Here is a 13,326-nt window from a genome sequence, read left to right as displayed (position 1 = left end):
ACCCAATCCCGACGTCCCGACGTCCCGAAAAAGGCCATCTCTCCCTCCAATCTCTACCCTAGTTTCTTTTTTGCCAAATCACTACTTTTACTTTCAACAATAAATGTTTATGCCCCATGTATGGGCATTATGTTTTCTAGTGTGCGCATCCGTGCGTTCGTTCGTCCGTTCGTCTGTCCCGCTTCAGGTTAAAGTTTTTGGTCGAGGTAGTTTTTGGTGAAGTTTAAGTCCAATCAACTCAAAACTAAGTATCAACTCGAAACTTAGTAAATATGGTGCCGATGTGGCATCCGTGTACTATTGACACATTCTTGTTTCCACATGTTTTACTTATTTTAATATATATGCAACTGGTTTGCCCCTTAAATATTAAACATTTTAAAGAAAACAGTAGATAGACTACAAAGAGTCTCTATATATTAAAGTAGTATAATCGTAGTTTACATCTAGATAAACGCGAAAAATAATTGTTCTCTCTAAGAAGGTATAATAGTTGTGGTTCTTGCGATCTATACACCATGATATGGAGAACGCTCTGATTGGCTTATTAATTTTTCATTTTTGTTATCTATCATACGATTGGTTGAACTTGTGCATGTTTCAAACTGGAAGACTTATCTATGACTAAAAGTCAGTCTGATGACGGAATCAATATTCGGACTCCTTTTTTGTCGTTTTTCTCCAAAAAAAACCTCAATCTGAATAATCATAAGAATGGATGACAAATGCGACTATGTATGTTACCTATAGAACACAGAGGCATGGCGATTAATTTATCGTAGAAGGAAGAGAAGCGACACACAAACTGAGGTCTTCTCGTTTAATAGTATAGATGTAAATGTATATTGATACCTTCATCATCATCTAGTGTAGGATGTACTGTTCCAGGTCTGATTTCATTTGTAACTGTTGATAAATTAAATTGTAAAAACGTATCACTAATGTATTTTTAGATTTATTTTTAGATTTTTTAATTCTTTGCTGAAATTAGGTAGCATGTTCCCATATAAATCTTCCTATTTCCTGTTTAAAATTTCTTCAAACCAGGCAATCACATTATTTGGAACACGAAATTAGATTTAACCACTTGTCCATCAATTTCAGCTTATATTGAAAGGTGACGAAATAAAGTTTGAGAAATAACTGAAACATGTACATTATTGTAAATCAGTTGACCCTGTCTGTCGCTGATTTTTACCTTTCCGAAAGTTTAATTGAAAACCGCTTAATGAAACATTTGATATTTAAGTTATTACACTTAGAATATAATTTTACTATGTCGGTTTAAATATAAAATTCTCCAATCTTAATTGAGGAGTCTTTCAAAGATTGACTTTCATATAAACAGTTTGAAAACTTACAATGATATAACCCAATGTGTAACTCTGCTTATTTTAGAGACCATCTTAAAGGAGAAGGTCCGGTAAGGGCCGATTTTTGCCTCAAATTTCAGGTTAGTCTGAGGAAAGATTTTGGATACTTTTTAAACACTCAAGTGTCTATTTCAGTTGATTCAATTAGTTTCTGTGAAAGATTTTAACTGATTAAGTCATTAAAAACGCTCTGATTCTAGCTTAAAAATGAAAAATCTATCAAATGTGCCAAAACAAAATGTCGCTTTTCAGATGGTTTTGGTTTAAAATGAAAGTGGCCGCATCCGTGTTCATCCTCAACCTTTATATATGTTATGTGTTATCATCAAATACAACTTACTTTTCAATATATAGAATGCACACAAATGCGGGCACTTTCATTTATGACCAAAACCGTCTAAAATTTAGCTAAAAAGCTAAAATTGTGAAGATTTCAGCAATTTAGCATGACTAATTGATGCTAGTACCCAATTAATGCGCATTGTATTGCTAACAACAGTCCATATTTATGTATCAGAATCATTTTTCTTTCCAATAAATATCTGTGTACATTTTAACAATTTTGTAAAACTGCTATATTTTGGGGTCGAAAAGGGGTCTTACTGGACCTACTCCTTTGATCATGCAAATGACAAATATATCTATGTAAATATCGTTTCATATTTTGAAAACGTCATTCAAACTTAAGGAAAGTTAAACATGTTTAACCACGACTTCAAATAACTTCAAACGAAAGGAGACAAACGGGGACCACCAAATCAAACGATATGTGTTAATTGTTTATTTGATAACATTACTATTAACAAGTAATCATTATAAAATCCCGTAAAGGACTAGAAACATTAAAAATATCTTTAACAGTTATCTCCTTTAAAATGGCTTTGTCTCTTCTTAATCAGAACAGTTCTCGAACTCATTTAAACAATAATACGTTTTTTAAGTACACTGTTATAGATACTCGTCTTGACGTTCTTACTTGTGGCATAATTGAGTAACTGTTGACACATTAGTCTTCCACTGTCGCAGATAGTTTGGGATCTCGCGACATGTCTTTTACAATTGGTAGATCCGTTCCCTGCAATTCCTTTCATTTTGCCTTGGCATGTACACCAGATTTGTTCACAAACGTCAGCACTAATTCTCTTTATAGTAAAAACCAGTCATTTTTATTTCATCTTTAAGAATTATGTCTTACGATTACAAACATGATACATAAGTTCACACACGACATACAGAGTATGGATTGCTAATTATTTTATACATGCTCACGTAATGTCTTTGCTTTTATTCATGATATGTAATTGACATAAATATTCTTCTTGACACCAGATTATTCAATGTGCAAACGGAGATGCATCATCAAAGTTAAGGATTGCATACTATCTTTTTTCTGTTATTCTTTTTTTTTTATAGATTTTTGGTCGGGTTGTGTTTTTGCTTTGCCACATCACCAGTTTCCATTATCTACTCTATTTTATTAACAACTTAAGATATCAACAATTTAGTCAGCAGTTTAGTTATGGAGGTTATTTATTATGAACCTGTCAACTTGTGCAATTTCGTGGTACGTTGATATTAAAGTTTTTTTTATAGATGTATTACACTTAAGACACTTAAGAAATGCGTCTGTATATGTAAGAAATATTCCTATATCCATCTTCACTATTTTCGTAGATATATTTAATGATATTTTAGTTTGAAAAACAAATCACCTCTCTTTTAATCCAAATAGTTGTCAATATTTGTACAATGTCAATTGATTAATTAGCGTTTAACGCTATTTGCAGCACAATTATGCTATTTTAGGTGGTAGGCAGTTTTCTCTGACGGCGGCAGATTTAGTTTACGGAAAGAACCAACTTTTGGCCGGAAACCTGATAATCCGAATAAATTGAGATCGAAGCCAAGCGCACCTGCATGCCACGTGCATTATTTGAACTCATACACCAGGAGTTCACCGACTATCGAGACATACGGAAGACGACTTACACTTCTCGGATTTTGAAAACAATACGCTCAAAATTGCAAGAAAAGACACACGAACGACGGAACTATTATTTGTAGTCTACACACTAATAAAGCGGATTTATTGATGTTTTGTGAGGATTAGTTGGAAACGAAATTGGTCACATACATTACATAATGTACTTACGAATTAAATCCAATAACATTTTGAGATTTGAAATGATTAATCACGTATAATGGATTATGTCAAGTCACGATATTTACCGCAAGAATTTGAAAATGAAGAGTATATAAAAATTTACTTACGTGATGAATGGAGTGAATTTTGCGACAGTCTTTTGCTCGACAGTTTTCGCATTGCAATGTCTACAAGAAAAAGGCAATATGAAAGAAGGACTTTACCTTTGAACATTTATTATGTATCATGTCACAAGAAAAACAATATATCGATTTTCTTGTTAATACTTTTAAAAATCTTTTATTTCGATACGATTGATTAAAAGGTATAGAAGGTCGCTAAAAGATAAAAACAACTCGACATACGCAAAGCTATGCTAAATTAAAGGGCCATACCAAAATAGTTACTTACAATCACGTCAATTAGACTCTATTTGATCATGTCATTTGGTCGTTTGTAGATCAAGTTTTCTCGTTGTCGATCATATCGCATCATCTTATTCTATATTAGTTAGGTGATATAGTTCAATTATCCATCTTGCGATATTGGTATGTTTGATCTGTTTAAAAGGTGTCTTCCAACCAGAATGTTCTCTTTTGATGTGATTAATTTTAAACTCTTGAAGTGTGACTATTTATATTTGAGTTAAAGACCGCAAACAAAAAATATTTTTGAAATTTAAGATCCGTAAGCAAATGATTTTCTTCAGCATTTCATGTGAGAAGCTAGTGCTCAAACAACCAGATGAACCCTTCTCGACATTTTCATCATCAATGTGGTTGTCGTTGACTGTTCTTATGTTTAATTTGAATGTTGTGTATACTTTATTCGTAACTTGAGCAGAATTACAAAACATTAAATCATATCGCGAAGGCTCTCTAAATGTCTGTTACCGTAAATTTTACCCGTCTCGAACAACTTCCCTTGGTTTGTAATACTAAATAACGATAACAATATAATATGTCATAAAATACACTTACTTCATTATATAAAGTTTCAAAGTGATTATAATTGAATTCGACTCCATTCTGTAGCATGGCTGATACATAATCTACACGATCTGCTATGATAGCTTCTAGTAAGAGTAACTGTAAGTCCTTAACAAAAGATATTTAGTTATATTTGATAATTGAAACAGACGAAATGTTCAGTTTGAGTATGCGTATCTATTTTTTGGAAGAAAGCATCTATTGTTAGAAATACCGCCCAAGGTGATATCAAGTGTTCTCTACGAGTAAGTATATCATACACAATTTGTAGCATCCATCAACAAACTTATGTATATACAAACCCGGTATTAATATGATAATAGGAAATATAAACTCTAGAATATCGTGACAACTTGGAGATATATATGCAGTCGCTGCTGAAATGTTTTTACATAAAATTGGAAAGTTAAAAAATGAGTAACAGAAAGCATCTCTTTAGTCTTAACAGTTTAGTACTAACCGACCCACGCGCATTATCAATTCAGATTTGCAGTCTTAAATGTATGTATCCTTCATATCAAGTTCGATTGGATAGATACGCCCAACATAGTCACCATATTTAACTTCTTCAGTGAAAGGACGAAATATATATAGCGGAACTTGAAGTTAAAAGGATAATGCCAGCCTCATGTTTATGAGAAGATCCTGTACGAAGTCACCCACGTATTACTACAAAACCAGTTGCTTACAAACTTGTAAATATATGAAAATATATAATAAAATAGCTAAACATTTGTATTTCTTACTTTCTCCTTGTTCTTGTAGGTCTTTTCCTGTATGAACTGATATGCAATGTAAAAGTACAAAGACAGGGATCCAGGTGAAAGTGACAGTTGATAGCTTTTCATCAAACTTTGAATATCTGCAATACATGTGATAAATTCGTCATTTTAAATCAATGTTATATACCCCTGTTTACCTCAGTTTTTATCCAAATCTTAAAACCTGTACCTCCTTTGTCAGTTTTTTAATGTTGAATATCTTAATAAGATCTCTGATGATGCAACATTGTATAAAATTTAGCAATTTCAAGCATAAAAATGTTAATCTTTATGCTTATTGCATACCAAAGACTTAATTAAAAAACTTGGTGATAGGGAATCAATTTCTTACATCTGAGTTAACTATACATTGAAAAAAGAGGGACGAAAGATACCAAAGGGACAGTCAAACTCATAAATCTAAAACAAACTGACAACGCCATGGCTAAAAATGAAAAAGACAAACAAACAACAGCACACACGACAAAACATAGAAAACTAAAAAATAAACAACACGAACCCCATCAAAAAACTAGGGGTGATCTCAGGTGCTCCGGAAGGGTAAGCAGATCCTGCTCCACATGCGGCACCCGTCGTGTTGCTTATGTGATAACAAATCCGGTAAATAGTCTAATTCGGTAGGTCACCTCAGGAAAGGGAAGGGGATTGTAGTTACGACGTAAGGAACATATCCGATATCATTTGTGATACGGTTATTTCATAACGGTCAACCAACTCGTGATGGCGTCCGTAAAATTTACGAAGGGATGATTTCAACTTCACCATTTGGAACTCTTGGTTTAATAGCTTCCTTGTGAGCAGCAACCCCCTATCAAAAAAATCATGATAGGAAATGCAAGCACGGGAATATCGTATCAATTGGGAGATATATACCCCGTATGCAGGTGCTGTTGGAATGTTGCTACTTAGAAATGGAAAGTTCACAATTGGAAAGCTGAAATCATCTCTTTTGTCGTAAAGTTTTGTTTTCAACCGACCCTCATTGTCAATTTCTAGATGTAAGTCAAGATATGAGGCCGACTTAGCTGTATCTGTAGTATCCTTTATCTCTAGCTCGATTGGATAGATGCGTTCCACATAGTCACCAAATTTTGAATTATTTAGTGAAAGAACATCATCTATATAGCGAAAAGTAGAGTTAAAGGATAGTGCTAACTTCTTATCTTTCTTCCTAAGAAGTTCCTGCATGAAGTCAGCCTCATAATAATAAAGAAACAAGTCGGCAAGTAGAGGGGCAGAGTTTGTTCCCATTGGAATGCCGACAGTCTGTTGAAAAACACGTCCTCCGAACGTAACAAATATGTTGTCAATCAAGAAATCAAGCATCTTGATAATATCAGTTTCAGAGAATTTTTTGTTCGAATCAGAGTGATCCTTTACAAAGTAGGATTTATCCCTCCCTAAGACATGATACTTGTATCTACGTTGGCCATTCTTTTTTACGAAGCAAAGCAATACCAACTCTTTCAATTTGTCTTTTAGTTTGGAATGTGGAATACTAGTGTACAGGGTAGAAAAGTCAAATGTTTTAATACTGTTACCAGATGAAAGAGAGTTAGATTGTATGTACTCTAAAAGATCTTTGGAATTTTTAAGTATCCACATCTGATTCACGCCCCCTCTAGAATAGGCAGTTTCACAATAACTTTGAAGCCCGTCTTTGATTGCTGATAAAATAGATGTTAATAATTTAGAAATAGGTTTCGTGGAGCACTTGGAAGACCCAGCAATATACCGTTGTTTGTAAGGACACTTATGTAGTTTAGGTATCCAATACAGTGATGGCAGATCCAGTTCTTCATCTTTGGTTGAAATTCCAAAGGAACACAGAACAGACCTATGATTATCCAGGATTTCCTCTTTGGTAAGTGTCGTGAGGGTATATGTTGAGTTTCCAAGTGAATTGTCAATACCTAATTCGTTTATCAAGCATTTAATGTAATGAGTTTTACATACAAAAACGATGTTGTTTGGGGCTTTATCTGCGGGGACAACAACATATTTGTCATGGAGGTAGGATAGGTGTTTTGCAACATTTGGGTCTTTAAAGATTGACGTAGCATGGGCATTGATATATGCCAAAATGTAACATGAAATCTTGATAGAAACAATAATTTGATATATTCGCAAGAAAAAAAACCAACGCGTTCAATACTTAGACTACTACATGCAGCCCAATCCATCAGAAGCAAGAGTTAAGCCGATAGAGTACAAATATAAGCCCTGTGTAAAAATGTCTAATTTTGGTTGCTAAGGACTGTAAACAATAAAATTGACATATATTGTCATTCTTAAACACTTAATTTACTCAGAAGTTGATTTAGAATCTAAATATCAATAGATTTGTGGCATGAAAAGTCTTAAATTATACAATTCTGAGCTTGGTAAGTTTGCCATAAGGTAGCAATAAACAGTTAGGAAAAAATACTAAAATTTGCCCTTATGAATTTTACCATCCCCTTTTCATTGCTTTCTTGCAATATCAAGCTTACTGTTTATGTCATATATGGGCATATGTATGTAGTCAGAATCTTCCATAGATTTTATATCCAGTATATAAAATGGTCAAATATAATTTCTTTTTGGTGTATCCATGGCAACAATCTGCATTTATTTGTTATAAAATATTGCAAAAAAGGGGGGGAAGATGTCACATATTTCCCCAAAATTTAGCTAAAAGTAGAATTTCAATCGCTTGAAGTAATACCTTTTCTTAAACTGTGTACATATATCATTCAGCAAATCCAATGAAAATCATATGTCTTTCATCCCATTCTTTTGTAAAATTGCGTCAAAAACTTCGTGTAAAAAGAGTGTTTGTAAACTGTACATTAATTTCTGGACCGATGGCCGGTCTAGCTATGAAAATACGGATTGTCAAACAGAAAACAGCCCATAAAACATGTAAAAAATAGTCTTGATGCACTTATAAACCATCTTTGAAGGCTACATTAGCACTCATCTGTCTAAAATGAAACTTTCTTATTCGAAAAATCCACAGGGGCCAAAATGCGAAACTAAACTCCTAACTGTGTATTGCTACCTTAATGACCAGCACCAAAAAAAATCATTTTCACTCCATTTTGAAAAAAAGTTGAATAATCGAATCATAAATTGATATTTCTATGTCCGCCATTTTGGATATTACCGGCAGTAAGGGTTTTTAAGACATATGTCTTATACATTGCATTCATCAGAAGAATCAAAGAAAGGTTCCTGCACAATGTTATTATAGTAGCAATACGTTAAACACATTTCAATTACCCTCCCTAAAAAATAAGCTTATTTGAGTACAATGTCCGCAATGTTAAATTTGACCGGAAGTTGGGTTTGTGAAGACATCTTATCTATATAATATATCCAAAAGTAGTACTAAACAAAGGTTTGTACCAAATATTATGGTAGTATCATGATAATAACACCTTTTCACATAGTACTAGCCTTCAATATTAGGCTGATTCAAGTACGATGTCCGCAATTTTGGATATTACCGGAAGTGAGACATTTTTTTCCAAATGGCTCCCTATCTGAAATAAAAGAGTAATAGTTGAGGAGGGTCTATGCTTAATTTCATGCTTGTAGCAGTATTTGTCTGAAATATGCTTGTAGCCGCCGGACTACTGTGTTCCAATGAGATTAACAGATAAAGGAACCGAGTTAAATAAGTTTAAGAACAAATTTAAAAATATAGGATGTTCGCTTGTCATGTTTTGGATTTTTGTCAGATTTTAGGAGTCCTCCCCCCCCCCCAATTTGTCTTTTTATAAATCTTTGACGTGTATAATTATAAGCCATCTGTAAAAGTCTTATAAAATGTTTGTTATTATTTAAAAAAATTTGAGAACTTAAACTTGTCAATATCAAAGCTATAAAAAATTCACGAGAGAGAACATTTTCCAGCAATCATTTTTTTTTTGGTTTCTTTATCTATCCCCTATCAATACATGTATATGTTACAGGGTATTTGAAAAATCAGGGATTTTGTTGAATCACTGGGCTAATCAGTGATTTTGTAAAATCACTAACAGTTTCAATGGTTATGTTTAATCCCTGAAATTGTAAGGGATTTTATAAAATCATTGAAAATAGAGCTAGGGATTTTGTTAAATCCTTGATGACAATCAAGTATAACTTGCTTTTAGAAATGTGTTTTTCTTTATATGAAAATAGACTAATGATCACTAATGATTTTGAAATATATTTTTTTAATAAACATTATGAGCTAGAACTAGGCATAGATAAACAAAAATACTATATCAATTGGACATGCTTTGATACTATATCTGCCCTTGAATTTTTACTAGATAACATTTTTATTCGCTGTGGAGATTCCGTAAATCGTCAGGTCATCGGAATTCCAATGGGGACTAACTGTGCACCACTTATTGCGGACCTGTTTTTGTATTGCTATGAGTTTAAATTTATGACTAAAATTAGCAAAGACCAATCGAAACAACATCTGATAAACAAATTTAATAATACTTTTAGATATTTGGATAAAGAAATTTATCCTGTTGAACTTACTTTAAATAAAGCTAATACTAACAATGACCACTGCCCTTTCCTCGATCTTGATATCTTTATCACTAACGGAAAGCTTAATACAAAAATTTATGATAAAAGAGATGATTTTTCATTTCCTATCGTTAATTATCCATTTTTAGATGGCGACGTTCCATTGTCACCATCTTACGGTGTTTATATATCTCAACTTGTACCATTTGCTCGTGTATGTAACAATGTTTTAGATTTTAACGAGATAAATTTTTGTATTACTGAAAGATCATTACACCAGGGTTTTCGATATCACAAACTCGTCAAAACATTTATTAAATTTTATCATCGGTATAAGGACATCATTGGTATGTATAGCTCAACGTGCAGACTTCTTATACGTTCAGGTATTTCACATCCAATTTTTAATGGAAATATTCTTTATAAAGCACACAAATGTCAGTATTCACCTCAGAAACTAACAAAACCTTTAAATAGAATTAGAAAAGGATATTGTTACGATACTGTTGTCAGGTCATTAAAGATTGAATATTTTGGCGTCAATATTGATTCACTTATAGGGTCTTTGCATCGGAACTAAATTGTACCAGTTGCTCGTGTATGTAACAATGTTTTAGATTTTAACGAGATAAATTTGTGTATTACTGAAAAATCATTACACCAGGGTTTTCGATATCACAAACTCGTCAAAACATTTATTAAATGTTATCATCGGTATAAGGACATCATTGGTATATATAGCTCAACGTGCAGACTTCTTATACGTTCAGGTATTTCACATCCAATTTTTAATGGAAATATTCTTTATAAAGCACACAAATGTCAGTATTCACCTCAGAAACTAACAAAACCTTTAAATAGAATTAAAAAAGGATATTGTTACGATACTGTTGTCAGGTCATTAAAGATTGAATATGTTGGCGTTAATATTGATTCACTTATAGGGTCTTTGCATCGGAACTAAACACATTTATTTAAAAACCAGTTTTTGGCATGAAACGGGTTATGTTCTTCTCATATATGTTATGATGGTATGATACTAAACCCCTAACGGGAAGGATTGGGCCTGATATTCATATGATGAAATTATAATCTTTCAATCAGTTTAATTGAAGCCTGGAGCTGGCATGTCAGTTAACTGCTAGTAGTCTGTTGTTATTTATGTATTATTGTCATTTTGTTTATTTTCTTTGGTTACATCTTCTGATATTAGACTAGGAATTCTCTTGAACTGCATTTTAATGTGCGTACTGTTATGCGTTTACTTTTCTACATTGGCTAGAGGTATAGGGGAGGGTTGAGATCTCATAAACATGTTTAACCCCGCCGCATTTTTGCGCCTGATCCAAGTCAGGAGCCTCTGGCCTTTGTAAGTCTTGTATTATTTTAATTTTAGTTTCTCCTCCGGGTGCGGGAATTTCTCGCTACATTGAAGACCTGTTGGTGACATTCTGCTGTTATTTTTTCTATGGTCGGGTTGTTGTCTCTTTGAAACATTCCCCATTTCTATTCTCAATTTTATATAAACAGCACGATATTTAGACCACTATGAATTACAGATTTTTGCATGGCAAGTTTGGGTGACTTCTACTGTTACATAATAGTTCTGCTTTTCGATGCATGTCTGTATCAAATCAACCTATGACGTGTTCTCGGAAAATTGAACTCTTTGCTTATTATAGACTTAACGACAATACATTGACTGTAGCAGCTCTACGTTTTGTAGTTGCCATTTCTCTCAAAAGATTAAAAGATTTGAGAAAGTTGAGAAGTTATGTCACTTTGTGAAAGAATATATGTATCTGATATATGACCAAAGTACGTAAAACTTTTTTCTTATCTCTACCTTATTTGAACAGTTACTTTCTTTCAAACAATTAAGGTAGTGATAAGAGCTTGTTTTGTATTATTTCTGTGGCTCATTGACAACATGTTCCAAAATTTCATCATATTTTCCCCGGTTTCATATGTTGCACTTTGATTTACCCTCAATTATTTGAAGTAACTTTTGTGTGTATGTTTGCTCTTGATTTAAAGACATCTGTGCCTGAGACATTGTTCTACAGTATGCCAGTTGTATTGTGCATGAAAACTGCTAACTTAATATTAAGATAAAGACTAGATTAACCTCAAACTTATTGAGTGTTACTGTTGTGGGCTTTTTTCACAGAAATTCGTAATAGTAATAAATGAATTTATTTTACAAATCCTGAATTTAATAAGTGAATCTGTGAAAAAGATCTTTATTATTTTTAGGGATTTTGTAAAATCACTAGTCAAAATCAGGGATTTTATAAAATCACTAATCAGTTCAGAGATTTTAAAAACTCACTTATCAGTTCAGTGATTTTATAAAATCACTAATCAGTTCAGTGATTTTACAAATTCCCTGAAATTTCAGTAATTTTACAAAATCCCTGATTTCACAAATTCCCTGTAACATATATACTAGTGTTATGAAAAGCTTGTTATTTTGAAACTAAGAAAAAAAATTCGATCTTGCTCAGTTATGAAACCAATCTGTGTCTATGACACATCAAAATAAAATATGTCTGATGTACAGTGGGGGAAAATAACGCAATAACAAATAAACATAATGGTTAAGGCATGATCATAAATATAAAATTGATGAGTTGGCTGTTTGTTAATTCATTGCTATCAAGCTAATTAGTGCCTATTGTTGATTAATATAAATTTGAAGAACTTACTAAAGTTTTTGTCATTTACTATGTTTAATGTGACAGTATTTCGTGTACAATGTTCTTCATGCTTTTGTTTTTTGTCTGCTTCTTGTTCCTGTGGCTGTCGGTACATGTCTACAACACAAACATATAACTTTCTGAAATATACTTAGGGTATTCAACCATTTGTGTTATCTTAAAATCAACAGTTAAAAACTCAAATACAAAATAAAACAAAACCAATGAAAGACAGTTGACCATTCGTTTGTTTGTTGATGTTAGCATACAATTACATTTTACATTTTGGGTACATGTAGCGGCTCTCTTTTGGTTTGTGTACACAATCATATGGTAACTTGATATATCATCGTTATCGGTCAACGTAATTGCTAAAAGTAATGTAAAATAAAGGGGATTGATCCTTGCGTTTGGTAAAATATATATGATATTTTATTGATATAAAAATTTGAAGACCGTTAAGAAAAAATGCAAATTGCTAACCTCTGTATATATACCTTTATCTTGAAATTTACTACATAGTATATATTTATCAATTTTGCAAATAGAACCATGTAATTGATGAATGATACATTTTCAGTCGAGCGGATTATATACAGAAACAACAAACCACAGCAAAATGTACACAAAGAAATGTTTGTTAATAGTAAGCTGAGATGATTTTTTATTATCCTGCCGATTGCCCAATAACGTGGTGTTTTTAAAGTTACGTTTACCGCTCTTGTGACCTTTATACCTTTGTCTTTATCTTCATTTGTTGTTTCATGAAACTCAGACATCACAAGTTTTTTAAATAAGCTTATGTATATATTTTTATTTGGTATC

General features: G+C 32.6%; 1 protein-coding gene across 2 annotated transcripts in view; it reads right to left on the bottom strand.

Moving 5' to 3' along the window:
- The window catches only part of LOC143080171 (transient receptor potential cation channel subfamily M member-like 2), a 55,225-nt gene that overhangs the window by 28,746 nt on the left and 13,153 nt on the right, over nucleotides 1–13,326 (bottom strand). For both annotated transcript variants that reach the window (XM_076255896.1, XM_076255897.1), the window contains 6 exons: nucleotides 12,511–12,618; nucleotides 5,252–5,367; nucleotides 4,497–4,613; nucleotides 3,645–3,704; nucleotides 2,350–2,515; nucleotides 853–906 (listed from right to left, as the gene is read on the bottom strand). In XM_076255896.1, coding sequence (XP_076112011.1) covers nucleotides 853–906; nucleotides 2,350–2,515; nucleotides 3,645–3,704; nucleotides 4,497–4,613; nucleotides 5,252–5,367; nucleotides 12,511–12,618 — 621 coding nt within the window. The remainder of the gene's footprint in view (nucleotides 1–852; nucleotides 907–2,349; nucleotides 2,516–3,644; nucleotides 3,705–4,496; nucleotides 4,614–5,251; nucleotides 5,368–12,510; nucleotides 12,619–13,326) is intronic.

The sequence above is a fragment of the Mytilus galloprovincialis genome, chromosome 6 (assembly GCF_965363235.1).
Source record: "Mytilus galloprovincialis chromosome 6, xbMytGall1.hap1.1, whole genome shotgun sequence".
NCBI lineage: Eukaryota > Metazoa > Mollusca > Bivalvia > Mytilida > Mytilidae > Mytilus > Mytilus galloprovincialis.
The sequence above is the reverse complement of the archived record's forward strand: the minus strand, read 5'-3'. Positions and strand labels throughout refer to the sequence as shown.